We start from the raw sequence: 19,700 nt of genomic DNA, 5'->3' as shown, positions 1-19,700 counted from the left end.
TTTCAATTTCTGCATGTAAAGTTATGCAAAAATCTTATGTAAATTCTTGTTAAATATTTATATTGATTTTTTTAATAAACTGCTAAAAAATTTAAACTTCATCAAATTGTGTTAATCAAAACTTTTTGATAGAAACGCTAATAACAGTAAAAATCAAAATGACAAAATCGGATGCTCTTGTACCAATATATGAACCTAACATATATTAATTCGCCGAGTAATATGTGCATAAAATTATTTAACTGAATGTTACAATATCCACTCAAAAAAATGATCTTGCAACTTGAACAAAAATTGTCTAGGTGCAAAAAATTAACTGAAACAGATAAATTATTAGCAAATGCTGTATATCTACATATATTTTGCACTTAATCAATTTAAATGACAGAGACAGAATTTATTATCTATACCATTAATGTAATTTAGACAGAAAATCTGTAATGCCTATTTTTAAGGCCTATTGTCAAGGACAATTATATTTGTTGATTAATATTTGGCAATGGGATCTAAATTTTCTAAAGGTATTGCTAGAATATTGCTGCTATAAATTCTATACGTGACAAACAATATTCTAACAGATACAAAAAGTAGCGATAAATTTTAATTGAGACATCTAGAAATCTATCTACATTAGCAAAATATTATTTTGAGTGTCATCATCGTGGATTCTCGAAAATTCTGGAATTATTTCTTATCAAATGCATACTTCTTGTATCCTGGATCAATAAAAATGTCCACCCAACGCAACGAGGTGTCGACTTGGTCATCGCAACGCAATGAAATATTCATGCCAGCAACTTACTTGGAGAGTTTCGCCGAGAAGTGAAGTCGAACTAACACGCCATGGGCGGCGACAAAAAAACGCGAGTAAAGCGATAAAACTCGACGCAATAAAGAGCTTTGCGTAACCGGAAGGTTAACGACGACTGTAATTTGCTGACTATTTGCGGCTTAAGTAGCACGATGCGAATCGTCTCCGGCAAATTATTCTTACGAGTTTTATTTACGAGCATGCGCACGCTGGCGATATGTAAATTGTTCAGAATTTGACTCTATTTGTAAGAGTCTTAGCTTCCTAATGCATTGAATTCTTAGCTATATAAAATAGTTACTATATTAAATTATTATTACTATCAAAAACGAAATGTTAGAGAAAGATTTTTCTAACATTATTATATAAATTCTTTAAAATATTATAACTTTGTATCATACAATATAAATTCTTTACCCTGTGACAGTCGCATACTATAAATATATATTCGAGAGAATCTTATATATAAATTAAAATATCTTTTTCGGCTAATGTGTGTGAATTAAGCGCATTTGCATATCTGTTGATGTGATCAGTAATCTTTAGAACCAAAATCGGTAGTTTATATAGGAAAATGATCTCGTTAGTTTGCTTATCCGATTCTGTCTTTTGAGAATAATTGAAAAAAACAAACATAAGACAAGCATCATTTTAAAGCTGTCATTTATATCGTTTTTAATAAAGAAAAGAGTTATTTGTAGAAGATGAAAATATTCTCGCAAATATTCTCCGAGCATACACTCCAATTTAAGAGTGATTTTAAATTAAGTTTTAGAAGGACATACATTACTGAATAATTAACACAAAAGTTTTAAATGAGGAACATGCTACGCGAAAAGTACACATCCAAATTTTTATTTAGAAAAGAGAATTCTTAATTAATTATCTTCAGTTCTCTTGCAAAGTTTAAATTACGATCCATACATTAATTACGTTGTCTACAAAATTGCATAATATAAAATTATTAAAAAATGCTTTTTCCACAATGCATAGAAAATAATTTTTTTGTAAACTTGGATAAAATTATGTTACATACAATTTAGAGATTTTAAAAACTAATTAATAATATGATAAAATGTTCTGCTAATGTATTTTAATATATAAACAAGTAGCATTTATTTATTATTTTACAAAAGTTATTCATTATTTCTAAAGAAAAATCAATTTTTAATATTTCTTAAATAATACGTTATATTTTAAAACTTGCGATAAAAATGCTTCTGCAAAATTTTCTCTCTCATTTTATGGTAATTAATATTAATTGATACAAAAATTATAATTTAAATTTCTCTTTCTGCTCCACTATTTACTACTGTGTTACACTAGCTGTCATGACTCTGTTTACTGTGCTCGCAGGTGGAGTTTGCTGCTGAAGGAATCAAGATGGAACTGATCGAAGCAGCCAGGAGCGGAGCAGCGGGTGCTGCGGCTTGGGGGAAGATGGATTTTCACTGTCGTGAGCCAAGAGCTTCCGATCCGATCACGTTCACCACCAGGGACTCGCATCTCGTGAGTACATGTTCCTCTTATTTGCAATAAAACGTGGTGTTCTCTAAAAATGTTTGTACGCACACTCGTTGTAACATTAATTATGTATCAAAAAAAAAAAAAAAAAAAGAGCAAGCTTGTTCACAAAATAGAAATCTTCTCATTTTAGACTGTACTGTATTTAAATTTAACATTTTTCGCGAAAAAAATCATTTTAACTTACTTTAAAGTGTAACGTATTTTTATTAAAAATAAGTAACAATTATTACTGGGTTTCACGATTTAGTTTCTCAAATCTGCTTTTTAAAATAGATGCTTTTCTTTTTTTAAATATACGATGATTTAAGTTAAAATTGTGAAATTATAAAATATGCAAGGCTATCGATCTTCATTACACATATGTGTGAATAAAACATGCTACAACCATTCTAGCTTAATCTTTTTTACTCGGGAGCGAAAGAAAGCTTCGTAAAGGGCAGCACTTGAATGTACATGTTTGTTAAATAATGCAAGGAAAAGAAATACGATCCAGTTCCATTATCGAGTAAAGAATCGTGACGATGGAAATATCCGATTAAATCGGGAATGTACTCGCGCGCGAACAAGTTTTTGCGCGAGTCGTGCAACCTGCAAATAACTGTCCCAAGCTACGTCGCAGTTTGCTTTCTAATCTCGCTTTTCGCGAATATCTTCGATTGCTCGAAAACAGCCGAGGTCAAGGAAACACTTCACCAATGTCCTCGTTCTAAATTACTAGAGGTCTTCAAGATTTTTTTATATGAGGCGCATTCGAACTCTTGCACGTGGCACATGTACTCGATTGCCAATACGCAGTTTGCTCTTCGGAAGCACTTAAATTTTCAGGAAAAAGAATGCCAAAGACAAATATTAAATGGGCAACACAATATACAGTAAATTAATTACTTATAAATATATATACGTTCACTACATTGTGTGAGCTATCGAAAAATACAAATGCAGGAAAATACATAACATAAGGTATTACGTAAGTTTCACTTTGGAATTTATGGTATACTGAAATCTCAGCATTTCGTTCTTTTCTACCTATGTCTTGTTGTTGCGCAAATATATTAACGTTATAATGCACTGTCAATTTTGTGTGATTTTTGAGCACATCCCTCGCCGATTGATATTTATACCTTATATATTAGTTTTTTTAGAAATTCTCGAAGAAATAGATTTAAAGAGATGTATAAGAATTTTTTAAACATTACTAAAAATATTATTGACTTGTGGGAAATTTTACATGATGTACTATAATTTTATTAAAATTTAAATAATTATTTTATGTATAAATAAAAATCTTTTTATTTTAATTAAATATAATAACTAAAAGTTCAGAGAATTATTGTGTAAAATATATATTCGACTTATTATACTCTTTTTTTAAACATAAAAGAAATCATAGTCAATAACCTTAAATGACTTATAACTGGGACAGCTATCTTACATATTAGTTTCCTTAGAAATTCTCGAAGAAATAGATTTAAAGAAATGTATAAGAATTTTTTAAACATTACTAAAAATATTATTGACTTGTGGGAAAATTTTACATGATGCACTATAATTTTAGAAAATTTATTCTCAAAAATTCTATTTTCTTTATTCGTCGTCACACACTTCCGATTGTACGTCACGTTTTCGACGCAGTATATTAACACGGAGTGCGCTTCGCACAGTGCGTACCTTCGTGAGCTTTTACAGGTCACGAAGCATCGTCGTTACCATTGCAAATCCTTGTTACATCGGCCATCATACTGTCAAAGTATACGTTCTCTGAAAGCGCGTTCGCCAGCCTCATGCGGAAGCTTGTTTACGGGTATAACCGTTCTTGGATTACGCTGCTTGCTATCATCGCGGTTTATGCAACTGATGCATTAATACCTACAACAGCCATGCCTGCCTCTTTGTCTGTCCAGATAGTACAGAATGTCTCAAAGTCCCGATGCTTATTCAAATATTGATTATGCAACATAATATAGAATATCATGAGTCACAAGTCGATAAATCAAAATTTTATATAATCGACATTCGTCTACGAAAAGTTAAAATTAAATGAAGATCTAGAGAAGAGTTGTAATAATTTTTTAGATTAACATAACATTTTATCTTATTTTAAATAGCTCATATTTAGGATATCATATCATTCGCTATTTCCACTGACAGCAAAATTAAATAATTTTGATGTATGATATCTTCCTAATATTTCACTCTTTAATTAGAGTATTATATGGACATAAATCAAAATGTACTTCAAATTCATTAAGAGATATATGTATAATAATTTTACTATTTTTTACCTGAAGCATAATTTGTTTCATTTATCTCAATACTTTCATTTATCTCAATAATTTCCATAATTACAGTTACAAACTAATTACTTGATAGTTATAAATGGTTTCATGAGATTTTTCTAAAGGTAAAAATTATCCAGATAGAATTCTTAGTGAAAAGCTTATTTGATTTTGATTGTTGGATCTTGTATAAGTTACAAACCGTTTTTCTATCGTGTAGGTTTTTTATCACATGTATAATATATATGCGTGATATAAATATTCTAACAATAATGAAGCCAGTGCACATAATACTCTGCAACTACTTTAGTTACAACTCAACTGAGATTTTAATTTAATAAGAATATTAAAGAGCCCCACGAGCAGCTCATAACTATTTAAATATATTTTAAATACCTATATATCATATTCGATATTTATAAGAGCTACTTATAACGTAAAATATACCTTACCATAACCCTAGAGTTAATGGATCACTGCTTTTGGGTTCTAATTAAATTTAATATCCGATAATTTAATATAAATGCAATTGCATAGCCAACTTGATATAGATAATATCGGATAATATTTTATCAGTTTAATAAACAAATTAATATGCAATTAATTCAGCAAGAAGTTTATAATAAAGAGATTTTATATATCCTAACAATACAATACTCTTGTGTGTTAAACTATAGCTGAAATTACATACAGATTTACATATATTAACTAAAAAATGATTACAATAGAATATCCTTTGTCATAGAGTACTATTTAACCTTCATAATCCACATCAATACCACAATACGATCGATATTACTTTCGATTGGCGTGAATAGTATGCATTAAACTCGTTATGATAGCGAGCAGATGGCCATTCAAAATGGACAACACACTGTGTCCGAGATTCAGTTATAATTAATATCGATATCGGTATATGCAGGCGCAATTACCCAGTTATATCATAAAGCTGCATTCGTACTCCGCATATTACGTTCGGCAACACAGTAAGAGAACATATGAATACGAATGCCAGTATTGTTGGTACATTCATAATTAGATTGAAAGCTGTGATGCCTGCCATATTCGGATATCGATATCTCGAGTTACTCTGAAATCAATAGGCATACGAGAATGTATTGTATTATATACATATATATGTATCGTAATATTACATTCGCGATGCTTCATACCGAGATTAAAGTACCATAGATAGTTCTGAAAACGTACACATCAGCAATAAAGAGATATTTTCGAGGAAAGAAAAATTTTATTTGATTTTTCTATCTTGAAATCTATTGGTCTTCATAATACGAATAATATTGCGTTTTAACTTATAATATGAAATATTGCATTTTTGATAATCAAAAGTTAGATAAAAATTTAACATTTAAATATATTTGAATATTCGATCCGTCAGAGATAGAGACTCAGTCATAGATAAATATTTCAAAGTGTCATTATATACCTTAAAACCAATAAATCAATTAAACTATGATTCATTAAATGCACATGTCTTGAGATGAATAGAGCGTTTTGTTGATTCATCATTTCGTAGATTCACGATACCACGTCTTAGTCACGATATTACGCGATAGGTCTTTGATTCTTTTCTGTGCCGTTTGCTTGTCGTATACCTTTGCTTTTAGAGGCCATAAGATTTTAGGAATTGTTAAATAACATTTTATGTGTTATACCGTACCGCGACCGTTCGCAAATGAAAATCAGTGCTGGAACATCATAGCGACCACACGGTGGACTATTTTAAAGGAGTAATTAGAAGATGAGACGTTTGCGGGAAACTCCCCACAGATCGAAACACTGCTTTGCTGGATAACGTCAGTAGTCCAAGCAAACGTCAATGCGGACGTTACAGTGGTTGCGTTTTAATTATCGAGAACCGTATCGTGGCTTCGATTCGATGGCCATCGAAGTTAGTTTCTTGTCAAATACTCATGCATATACTCATACATATATTCATATATATCGGAATTTATTAATAGAAATTTTCGTTTTATATTCTCAAGGAATTCTTATTACAAAAAAGTTTATTATTTATTAATTACAGTTAAGTTAGAGCTAACTATTTCAATCCAGGTATATTTATTAATGCATATTTGTATAACTGTTATCTTTAATATAAATTTTCATATTTTGTAATTTTTTATTGTATTATTTATCTTGATATAATTAAAAATAAGAATATATAAAGAACAGAAAAAGAAATAAAAGAGATTAAAAAATCAATATTTTTCTTGAATCCTTAAGACTAAATAATTTATGTATATTAGCATATAAAATTTGTTTAAAAAGTTATAGAGAATAAGTATTAAAATACATATTACATATGCAATAATATGTAGACAACGTTTCTTTACAATTAAAATTTTCTGATAATATTTTAAGACGTTATCTTTTCTGTTCTGTTTTGCCTAATTGATTATATTGTATTATTTTATATTGCGTAATTATATTGCATTTGATTTTATATATAAAAACTATAATAACAACAAAAAATAATCCGCCAACCAATGCAATATCGAAATAGCTTTAAGTTATATAAACTGTTATTTGCATGTTAATATAACCGTGAAAGGGCTCGTCGTCATTTGTAGCTCGGCTATTCTAATTGAAACTCGTTACACTCGAAATTACTCCGCATCGCATTGTATCCAGCATTATCGCATTATCATATTAATACTGTCATTTCGTTCCACTTGTCAAAAGCAAATTGTGTACGTTATTAGCAATTTAAAAAACAATGTTTTATCAACCCTTGTGCAATTTCTTCTCAATTCTCACAAAATGGCCTAACTAAAATGTAATATTAGTTTCTCAGAATTATTCTTATTTTATTACAATGTGTGTAGCATCTTCAGACTTTGATTTTTATTAACTATTTATTAATAGGTTAATATTATTCAACATTTTACAATCTATATAAAATATTTCTGGCTAAATAATTAATTAGATAAATGTAAATAAATCATATAAAATGTCAATTTTTCTTCTGACATTTCAAATATAATTTAAATTCATTTTTAAATAAGTAAAGCTAAGTGCAAAAACTTAATGCTATATCTCACTCAATATTAGTCTCAATTAGTAGCGTCTCAAAAATTCGATAAGTCTGTCATTTTTTATAAATATATAATATTTTAAGAATGTTAAGATTTGCAATATGAAACTTTGTTTCCTAGTACATAAACTTAATGATTTTTGTACTTTGATTACAACGATGATGCAAAAGCGCAAAGGGTATCTCACGTAAGATTTTTTTACATTTTGCGGCGCATTGTATAGTTCTGCAGGGGGTTCTTGTTCCCTAGCTGCATTACGTGCACGGAGCACATTTGCAGTACGAGCGCGTCGGATGCATCGCCGCTGTTACACGCCGATTTTCCTCGTCTACACGGCAATGCCCCTGATTTATTCTACGGAACTTCCCGTGTTCGGCCATCTAATGCACCACGGCCATATAGCTATCCTGTTGCACACGTGGCTACATGCATCAGCAAACTTCGAGACTGCACTTTTTCATCCGCCCATTTCCTCTAGACTTTCTGTAGAATTAGTGTCATTAATCCGACGCATTATCTCGGTTTATAATTAAGCAGTAGTTCAAAACGAAATAAAACAGGTTCTGATATTTATCAGATAGAAATTTTTTTAAAATAATATAATTTTTTTTCTTTTATTTAATTTACTAAATCCATTACTTAATGTGTATACACTTTCTTCGTCAGATATAAATATATCGCTATTTCTTTTTTATAAAATGTAAATTAATTAAATGTACATATAATTAGCACGCATTATCTATGTACAAAAGTTAAAATATGATATTGGTTTTCATATTTTCTATAAAAAAAATATAATGCATAATAATATTCTATTATAATTATTAACATTTTTCAAAGTTCTTGTTTTTAAGTCTAATTTTACCCTCACCCTTTTATAAAAATTATTAATTAGTATTACATGAAATGTTTATTAATTAAAAAATTTATTTAAAAAGTACGTGGAATAGAATTTTACATATTACAATGCTTGCACTACGCGCTTGCATAGATCACGAAAATTCGTTGTCGAGAAAGTCGAAAACTGGACGTCCCGATTCGCTTATTTACCGTAGCCACGGCACCAACAGAGCAGGGGCCATTAGCGCAAAGTTAATTCCAGTTAAAGTAGAAAACTCGCGAAACTACCGCCGAGCTGGACGACATATTATTAGCCAGCTTGCAGTCGTTTTCGTCGGCTGACTTCCGCGACATTATATAGTTACCTACGATACATGTTATAAATGTAAAATGCACAGGGATGGCCGCAGTAGAATTATTCTTCAGAAATTTCCAAGATTTAATAATTCACGAGCATATATAAAGAGGCAGAGAATGAGATTGCAGAGAATTAGGCAGAGAAGTAAGAACAATAGAATATTAAAATATAAAAATGTAAGCTATTTCTATATTATATAAACTATTAAGAACATAAGTAATTATATTTCTCTTACTGGAACGTATAAATGATCTATCTAATGATGATATTTATCTCTGACGCCAGAGTACTAAATTTTAAATATTTTAAATATAGGCATTGACTGACATTTGTGTGTTATATTTTTCTATTTAAATTCCTCGGAGACTTAAGTGGCCAGAAAAAATCCAGGATAATTCGGGTTCTTTGAGTGTGCTAAGCTCGTACTCATAACTATGAACCCCTGACAGATAATAATTATTTTTTGAAAAGAAAAATAACATTTTTTTCATTATTTTTTAAATTGTTTTTCTTAATAAATAATATTCAAAATAAAATATTTAATATAATATGATTAAAATGGCTAATGTTAAAAATTTTAGATATTATTTTAAAAATAAAAATTTCTGATAATTCTTTTAAAATTATCACATAATTCATAATTTCTATTGACATTTTTAATAAGTTCTATATATCTGAATTTATTAGCCTTGAAAAAATGTTTAAATAAATGTATTTATATATAATATTTAAAACATACATTTATTTAAATAATTATTTAATTTTTAATAATTTATTCGAAATATTTTCATTGGATAGACAAATATAATATAACAGTTTTATTAAATAATAAAATATATTTTTTTCTCTTTTCTATTTATAATAAGAAAATGCATGACATAAAATATAAATTTATTTTTAAAATAAATAAAAGAATCTAAAAATGAAGAGATTTATTGTGTAAACTTTTTCGAGTATATTTAAAGTAATTTAATAATAATATTATTTATAGTATTTACAAACAGGAGAAAAATTTGCAGGATCTATATGAAATTGTGTTGCATTTGCTAAAAAAAAATGTATGAAAATTCCAGTTGTGCGAGATGATCGAATTAAATTCAGTCTTGAATTTCACTGCTACAATATCATTTTCGTTTATTTTGCTTCGAAATACAATTTAATAATAAGAATTGCGAGATTGCCGCCACAAAATGGCGAAACTAGTGAGATGGAACGGCAAAAATCGAGCGCCCAATGGCAAGAACACCGGAAATGTTCCGCCGACCGAGAATGCACAGTATGCCTTTATAAGCAAAACACCGGAATTTCCAGTAATCCAATTAGGCAAAGACGCGCGAATTACCGCGAATCCCCTTTCTCGGATTCACGCTTGTTCCTCAGCACAATCCCCGACTTCCTCTCCCCCGACTAATTCGAGAACAATTCAATCCCATTCAACCTCCTTCGGTAGGATGGAAAGCTAACGAGTCCCGAATGACTTTAACGAATACGCCAGAAATATATTTCTCGTGTCATCGACTCGAAGAAAAATGTGAGTTTATATTCCAAGAGGGAAATTATATATATTTTTGATCGAAATTTTAAGTAATTCAATTTTCATTTCTTTTTATCACGCATCTTTCATTAATCACTTATATATTACATACAGAATGATAGATATTTTTCATCAAGTATCTCACATAAAATCCTTATGGTCTCTTTATGAACCGCCAAGATTTACCCATATCTGATCGAGATGGTCTCAGAATACGGCGTTGACTTCCTTCCGGAACTCAACCGTTTCCACTCCAACAGATCGTTAATCCAGACGAGATCAACCCACGCGACCATCAAAGGTCGTCGCTTTCGCCCCCGCTGCGAAGAAATTGAACGAGTATTTATGATCCTTTTTTTTGTAGGGGTGGCGATCCTTGTGTGCACTCGGTTTCACACTCGGCGATTTACGATATTATTTCTATCGTGAGTCGCAGGGAATCGACCGTGTACACAACTTCACGCGCACGTTACAACAGCACCAACGTCGTCGTTATTCAACGAGATTAGCCCTTCGGCCTCGTTTCACGTTGTATCCCTTTTTCCCTTTCTCTCTCTCCGTCTCTCTCGCGGTCGCTCTTTCCAAACATTTTCGCCCGGATAGACGACGAATCTCAGCCGGCCGGAAAATATACGTTCCTGCTAAATAAAACATTGTCGGGACTGGGTGCGAAGTGCACCGCGAGGATAAATGGACGAGAAAGCGCGCGACGGGGTTGCATCTGGGAAAAGTGTCGGAAAGAATAGCGCGGATATAGTGCTCGCTTGCAATCCTGATTTTTCTTTTTTTCTCTTTCTCTCTCTCTCTCTCTCTCTCTCTCTCTCTCTCTCTCTCTTTCCCTCTTTTTTCTTTTCAGTTTCACGCATTTGTTTTTTTTCTCTTATTTGTAGGTTTCCCATATCTACGATAAGTTGACTTTTATTACCTATAGAAGCCTTAATATCGTTCAAATAACGGAACTACGCTTAAAAGCTTAACTTTATTTTTGAAATACAGTGCATATCGATTACAAAAGTACTATTTCTTAAATTAGAACTTTCTTTGTCTAAGCAAACAATTTGTCTATTAGATTCTATATTTTCTAAAGCAAGGCTTGAAAATTACTTTCTAAATAAAGAAAATATATCAACATATGTGTATCACGATTATTTTAAATAACAGGAGCGATTTTGAACTATCATTTTTCCAACTTGATTTACAAACATAATCTCTTGCATTAATTTTAAGCGCAACGTATATTAGAATAATTATTTTTTATTAAGAGGAATTACGTAACTTGATTTATAAAAAGAAACTACGACTGTATATCAATTTGAATAATGGATAAACCGCTATATTCTTATGGATCAAGCTGCTTTTTTTTAAATAGTTACATCGCGTGCATTGTGAAATGATGGTTTACTTCGATCGTTACCTCGCGACACGCGTGATCGAGAATTATGAGTCACGATTCCGCTGGAAAGTAAATCTAGCCCGCACTCATAAATTTCGCGCGCAGCTTGAGCAGATTTAACGATTTTCAATAAAATTATGAGTTTGCCTCTCTCATCGCGGAATCGACGAGATTTTAATGCATTATTAATCACAATATTTTTAAAATGTTCTTTTTTTTCAAAACTTATTGTATAACAGAAAATGCTCAACATAACGTGCCAATAAAACATAAAATAAATATATAAACATAGACAATTCATGGAAATTGTCTATAGAAATACATTACTTATATAAAAATGAGAATAAAGAACATTTTTATTGAAGCTCATCAATTAGCTCCTTTTTAAATCGTTATTATGAAAAAACTTGAAGCTATTTTTTGTTAGAATCTTTTATTACATCTTTAATTTAACACTGAATAAGAAAAAGTAATTTTGCCAAATAAATCTTATTATATATAAGGATGATTTTAAAATAGGTCACTAAGCTTTGAGAACTGAACTCTTTGACTGATTTTTCCTTCGGAAAAGTTTAATTGGAACGCTATGCTTCTTTACAACTTTTTAATTTTTAATATTAAATATTCTCGAAGTCTATTTAATGTTAAAATAAGATTCTGTTTTATATATATATATATATATATATATATATATGTCGTAGGCAAATGGTAATTTTAGGAAAATAACTTTTGACTAGGCAAATGCTATCTGGCGTGTACGTACTAAAAAGTGCATCTTGGAAAAGAACGCTTAGATTCCCATCTAACCATAGAAGGACAGAGTGCATAGGGGGACGGGGCGAAGCTCCGTCCCCATAAAATTATGTAACAAAACTTGAGAGCGCAGAAACTACCAAGACTGACAGTACAGCCAGATAACCATTTGCCTAGTCAAAAGCTATTTTCCTAAAATAACCATTTGCCTACGACAATATATATATATTTATTTATTTATTTATTTATTGTAACTCATAAATTATTTAAATCTCACATTTGGATCAAGAAAAACAGTGCGTATACAAAAATAATGTGTGTATTGAATTTCATTAAAGACAGAATATATTTCAGATAAAATGTATAATAGATATGTCAGATATTTGAATTAACAGAAATTTTTATATGATTCAATTTCAAATAGTTTTCCAAAACTATCTCAAAATCTGGCATAAAAATATTACGTAATGAAATATTCAGTAAAAACTGAAATATAATAAACAATGTGCCCAGTCATGTTTCCCGATTTTTCTTTAGTCGATTTCCGAATTAATTTTGTGATAAAAATCAAAGATAATTACGAGTAGATTACAAATAATACAAATTTCAGAGTGTAGCTTTTAACCAATTCCAAAGAAAATAGGCTTCAAAAAGTTTCAAGTCCAACAGTTTGGAGTTTATTTTCTTTGGAACTGTAAAAGGCTACACTTTGAAACTATATTTGTAGTCTACTTGTAATTATCTTTGATTTTATCACAAAATTGGGAAATCGACTGAAGAAAAATTGGAAAACATCGCAAATGGCAACTCAGCCGTCCTCTTTCTCCAGTATTTAATGATATTTTTCTAGATATAAATATACAGAAAAGAGAGAAAAAGGAATTACACTACATCTACAATACCGTACAACGACAAAAGTGATTCACAAATATATTCAAAACCCGTAGGTTATTTTATTATTTTATATTAATATTTTTCTTTCTCTTATTGAGACATGACATTAAGAACGTCTCTAAATCGATGTTCTATTCGTTTTTTACACTCCAATTCGTACCGTGGAGTGACTTAATCTTCCTTGAAGTACTCTCACAGCCAAGTACCGTCCCTTCCTCTTCATAGTGCGAGCAATCGGGACGGTTGTAAGACGCCCTTCCGTCTTTTAATTAACGCGCCAGCCGTTTTCGGTGCTGGTTTAATTAACCGAATGAACTTCTCTGCAAGGCGACCGAGTTCCAAGAATTAATAAACGCGAGTGTAATGTTTACAGGTAGCATAATAATTAATTTCTATCGTGACTAAGTTTCGTGGCACTGTCGAATGCTTCGTGAAACTTTATTCAAATAATGTACCAACAAGTGAAATTAATTTGCCGAGTTAATAGTATCTGATATATAAATTGAAAAATTTATTTCAAAATAAAGAGTATGCATGTATGATATATTATTGAAAGCTGTGTAGCATAATCTTTATTTTTTTTAATTTTCCTTAATTTTTTATTTATTTTTTAAAATAATTGGAAAACAAATCTTTAAATTAAAAATTTGACATACAGATTAGACAGTTAAAATTATAAGTGTCATGTAAATGCTTTTATTAATGGCATACTACAAAAGTGTTTTTTATGGAAAGTACAATAAAACTTGTAAAAAAATAATTATATATGCATGTTAGTGCACACAAACCATATTTATCGATTACTATCTCTCTCCTTGGTAATTAAACATTCCACGATTAATTTCTTAACCTCGGCCAAGTTTGAAACTTTGCGATAGAATAAGAGTTAGCAATTATGTATTAAATTATATATTAATTTATGGCAACATAAAAGTATGAAATTTTGCAGTAGAATAAAAGTTTGAAGACGCAATTATGTTAAAGCAGTTTATATTTACTTTAAGCTGAAAAATTGGTAGCATATTCTGCTTGACACACGTGTAATTTGTCAAATGTACATACGAGCTTTGTGAAAACAAGACGCGGAAGATTGACGACCCAAAGAGAATTTGCTAACGGAATTTTCTAAACGGAATTTTGTGCCTCACACAAAATTGGCTGGTATCTGGGTTAAGTCGTCGCGGATCCTCCCAGATATATTTTCTTATTCGTGTGTGCGTGCTCATCGAATAATCCGGCATAATCTGTCACGAAATCGCTAAGCCTCGAGTAGCTCGAGCTTACGTGACGTCTCGAAAGCGTCTCGACGAGAGATGGCCGCGATATTAAATCCTAGCACAGGTGGATTTTATTCCACCGCGGTATACCGAAGGTATTTCTCGTGTACTTAGATTTCATCTCAGACAGCTCCAATAATATTTCCGTCAGTTTATACTTCAGGAAGTGAGATTTGTCATCGCATTTGATGTGATTTCGTCTTTTGACCTGAAAATATTCCTAATATTAATATATTTACAGCAATTTTCATTATGATCTTCGTCTTGATATTTTTATCATATTTTAATCTTCGTATGCTATGCTCTTCCCTCCTCTTATTTAACATTAAGCACCGTCGTTTGCTTTTTGTCGGTGAATTTACTTACGCGCGCGTAACTTTCACAATGTTCTCATTTTGTGTGCGAACTCTGCGGCTCGCTGAAAGTTTTACGGGTATTCAAGATGAACGCGTGTCTCCTCATATTTATGACAAGCACCTTAATGCTCGGGCACGATGTGCCGACACGAAACCCCTGCCACAGAGACTTTCAGCGACTTACTCCTCTCGTTATACCGCCCGAAAGATAATTCTCGTCTTAAAGTGACGCATTATACTCCGCGACGTGTTTAACGATGCACCTTATACTCGTTTCGTTCCAAAGATGCGTTGTGCGTTAGTTTTACGAAGGTTTGTTTAAAAAAGACTTACTAATACCTTACCTTTACTTGTGAAATAAAAATATATTTACCAAAGTATTCTTTATGTGATATTTATAAAGTCTTTTTTCTGTTCAATTTTAACAACAAAACAGTTAATAAAAAAATACAATTTTTCTTTATAACAATATAATTTTTTACATTTTTTTGTATTTTATTTGTGATCTATATATGAATTTAACTACACAATTGTATTTGGTAGATTATATTTAAACAGAGCTTCAACCCTTCGTTTTGATTTTTGTAATAGATTTGTTGATTATGTTACAAGCAAATTTTTTATATCAATATTAATAATTCTCAATTATAAATAATTAAAAAAAAACTTTTAACATGGACTAGATTTTTAAGTAAAATAAAATATCAAGAGAAATGTAACATCGAAAACTAAATATCGAAAAAATACTATGTATAATAGAATAAACAATTTTGATTTTAAAAGATTTAATAAAATACACTTTTTAATGCATTTTTTTTCATCTGTCTATCTGATACATATTTACTATTTTTCTCTTTTAAGATTTGTAATTATATGTGAATAATTTATAATAAATAATACTTGGAAAAAAAGTAATAAAATATAGAATAAATATTTTTTTTCAATAATAAATATTTTCTGCAAATTTTCCTTTTCTTATTTTTCAAGTTAAATATTTAAGTTAATTAATAAATGAATAATAATATTTTGCAAATAAATGTATATCATGGATCTAAATTTTATGATATAAAATTTATTATTTTTATATGTATGAGAAAGCTAATGTATTTTATAAATATCTTTATATATAAATTTTATTTTATAAAAATATTTTAAAATTTAAAACATTTAAATAAATTTAATAAATACAGAACTTGCAAATGATGAAATTTCTTTTCAAATCTCGTGGTATACATATTTCTTTAATGGAAAGGAAGCTTTGCAAAGGGTCAATCCTACAGAGCTTAGCGAACGAAAGTTACGTTACGAGGTACCTCTAAGGATTTATCCACCAGGGATGTGCTCGACAACGAATGTTTCTTAAACTACTGTTAAGAGTCGTACTTACTTTTACCTCTCGTGAATGAAACTTTATTGTCTCATCCGCAATTTATTCGTTCGCAACAACTTGGCAATCAACGAATTTAGCATTTAGCTCTGCACAAAGTAAGAAGTTAATGTTGAAAGTTTTAAATGAAAATAAAATGTTAGCCGAGAGACCGCCTTTTTTACCTGTCCCCATTTGAATTGCGGATTTGGACTTGATAGAACGCCTACAAGATAAGATCTCGCGTCAGTCAAAACGCAGAGGCTCGAAAATCAATTCCTCATGCGAGTATACGAGAACGGATAGGAAATTACGAAGATTTCTCATAAATCTACGAGGAAATGAATTTCCCAAATCGATTGTTAATGTTGCGCTGTCTATCATGCGTCCTGATTTCCTTCCTCGTGTCGAAAAACGTACGAGAAATTCATCGAAATGTGGTGAGAGACAAATTTGGTAGAAAAGAACGAATATTGGAAATGTTGTTGGGAATGTTGTTCGTGCCAAAATAAATTCTCTAACTTGGCAACTTCCTCGTGTCGTTAAACTAACATTACGACTCAAATAGAAAATAAGAAAATCAAATGTTTCAATTTGTATGACGTAAGCATTTTAAAATCACTCTTTTACGTTTTATATAAATATTAAATATATTGCATGTTACCCTATTAACAGAATTTAGAATTTTTTAAGCAAACACAAATTATAATGAAAATACTCATTAAAACTAATCAAAGATGCTGATTGAGTTCAAAGATATTATACAAAGTATTAAGTAAAATGTATATTATTATGCGTATATAAGTAAAAACGATTCTTAACACTTTTCTGATATAAAACTGGCACCGAGATGAAAAAAGCACCAATGAGTACATAAGTCGCACAATAATGCGACGCCGATCATTCTAAAATCGATTCTCAATGTTGCTGACCCTTGTGCGCCCACACGTGGTCGAACTTGGGCCAACGCACGCTGTTGGACTGCCATTTTAAAGAAGGCCGGAACAACGATAAACATGAGGCGACTCCACGGCCTTGTGGTCACCTTCACCAGCCCAGAGTCCCACCTGGTAAGCCTCAGTATCACAAGCTTGAAAAAAATCAGCAAGTGAAAGAAATGAAGCTGAGAGCTCAGCTCGCGAGCTCTCATTTGATTGGCCCGGATACGCACCTGTATATACCTAATTGGCTAACTTTCACGCGAGAAATTAGCTTTTTAGAGAGGAGTGATCACCAAAGCACTTTCTTTTTCTTCTTCTTATTCTTCTTCTCCTCTATCTTTCTCTTTTTTTCTATTATTTTTATTTTTTTTTTCTAATTTTTTTACTTCTTTTATTTAATCTTTAAAATAGATGATATTCGAATAGTAGAAAATAAAAACTTTGCAGATATTTTAAGATTTTTCTTCTGAGATCAATATATGTATGTTCAAACATATGATTATTTGATAATAAAATTTTTTTTTTTTTTTTTTTTTTTTTTTTTTTTGTTATTGTGCATGTATTGCTAATTTATAGGGAAAAATAACGTTTAAACGCGCACGTTGCTTTCTAACTTAACTGTTTCTTGTGAATGATAATAATATACCATAACTCTGCGCAGTCTAAGAAAATAATTATGTATGTATTAAATATTCTATTATTAACATATTATCAACTATTATTATTATCATATTATTACTATATGTTTATTATTATTCCAATTATTTTATTCAAAATATACGCGAATAAATCTTAATATTATTCTAAATTTTATAAATATGTTTTGTGAGTGTATAAAAATATTGCAATTATGTATACTATATTATAATATATATGTGAAGGAGTCACGTATAGAATATTCGAACGATCGAATGCTTCAATATTTGAATACATCTATATATATATATATGTATCTATTTACGACTCTTATCTTCTTTCTACGTCCAACTTTATTATTTCGTTCTGCTTTTCTTTTTATTCCTGTATCGAGGAGACACGAAGCTTGTGGAAAGAATTATTGATATGAAACTTTTTTGCTGCGTATATAAAAAAATGCATGACAAAAAGAAAGATTAAAATTGTACTATCATATACACATATTATATTTATTACTATCCAAATATAATTTTAACATTTTTATGTAAAATATAAATTTTTTCATTTAATATTGTACACAATTATTTTTGAAACGATAAATTATCAGCAAAATATAAAAAGAGAACTTGATTTAATTGATAGTATATTTTACTAAAAGTGTTTATTCTTATCTCAATAATAGTATCTATAATTGTTTCCATGAGTGCTTTCTTGCGAATGGTTAGGAGATGAGCCACAATATGTACATAGCTCAAACGTGGATAATATACGCACACGACACTTAAAGCTAGCTCTAGGTACACCACTGGTCATTGCACATGCACGCAATAATCTACGCTCCTCTCACTATCATCATCTCTATCATCGACGCGATCCAGATATATCTTTATTATTATACAATACAATGAAAGAGATTGGGACTTAAATCAAAATCAATTTTTATTATTCTGAAAACTATATTTTTTTTTTACTAAAAAATAATTTGTTATTACTGCATCCATCTTTTCTTACAAAAAAAAAAAAAAAAAAAAAAAAAAAAAGAGTTCTCACCTTAATTTAATAGAATTAATTATCGATCAATTCAAACAATCTATCTAATTTGTTTACTTCGAAATGACTGTGAGCGCGATTAAAAAAATCAAATTATTTCTCGGCGAATACTTTAATTTTTGACAGAATGAGGCTTGTTGTGCTTCTTGATTTTTATCGATCGATATTAGCGATCATTTCATCAAATCATCCTCTCTGCCTCACGGAATGAATGATTAATGAGCGTCTGACAATTGCCTTTAGCTCGAGCACCAAGCTGCATGAGGAAAGGAGAACGAACGAAATGCACCCGCCTGCATGTTGACGCCAAAAATTACGTCTAATTGTATTTTCAGGAAGAAAGAGCAGATCGACACCGATTGGACCCACTGTTATCGGTTATGCTGAAACATAATGTTTCGAAAAAATACCAAGAAGCAGATTTAACTAAATCAAGTATTTTAAAATTGTTATTAAGTTTAATAGTACAAATTTCTTGACATAGAAAATTTCTATCTTTAAATATAGTTTTTATTTGTAAAATTCTTATACAAAAAAATATTTTATAAATTGTTTGCTACAAAATAGCTTTTATTCATATAATATACATATATATATACATATAATGTGTGTGTGTATATATATATATA

At 30.2% G+C, this 19,700-nt stretch overlaps 1 protein-coding gene across 3 annotated transcripts in view; it reads left to right on the top strand.

Moving 5' to 3' along the window:
• Positions 1-19,700, top strand: part of Nrx-1 (neurexin 1) — a 230,444-nt gene that overhangs the window by 131,882 nt on the left and 78,862 nt on the right. For 2 of the 3 annotated variants that reach the window (XM_072899352.1, XM_072899351.1), the window contains exons 8-9: positions 2,168-2,320; positions 17,440-17,514. In XM_072899352.1, the coding sequence (XP_072755453.1) occupies positions 2,168-2,320; positions 17,440-17,514 (228 nt within the window). The remainder of the gene's footprint in view (positions 1-2,167; positions 2,321-17,439; positions 17,515-19,700) is intronic. The other variant, XM_072899353.1, reaches the window with a different exon arrangement.

The sequence above is a fragment of the Anoplolepis gracilipes genome, chromosome 9 (genome assembly GCF_047496725.1).
Source record: "Anoplolepis gracilipes chromosome 9, ASM4749672v1, whole genome shotgun sequence".
Classification (NCBI taxonomy): domain Eukaryota; kingdom Metazoa; phylum Arthropoda; class Insecta; order Hymenoptera; family Formicidae; genus Anoplolepis; species Anoplolepis gracilipes.
Note: the sequence above shows the minus strand (reverse complement) of the source record. Positions and strands in the feature narration are given on the sequence as shown.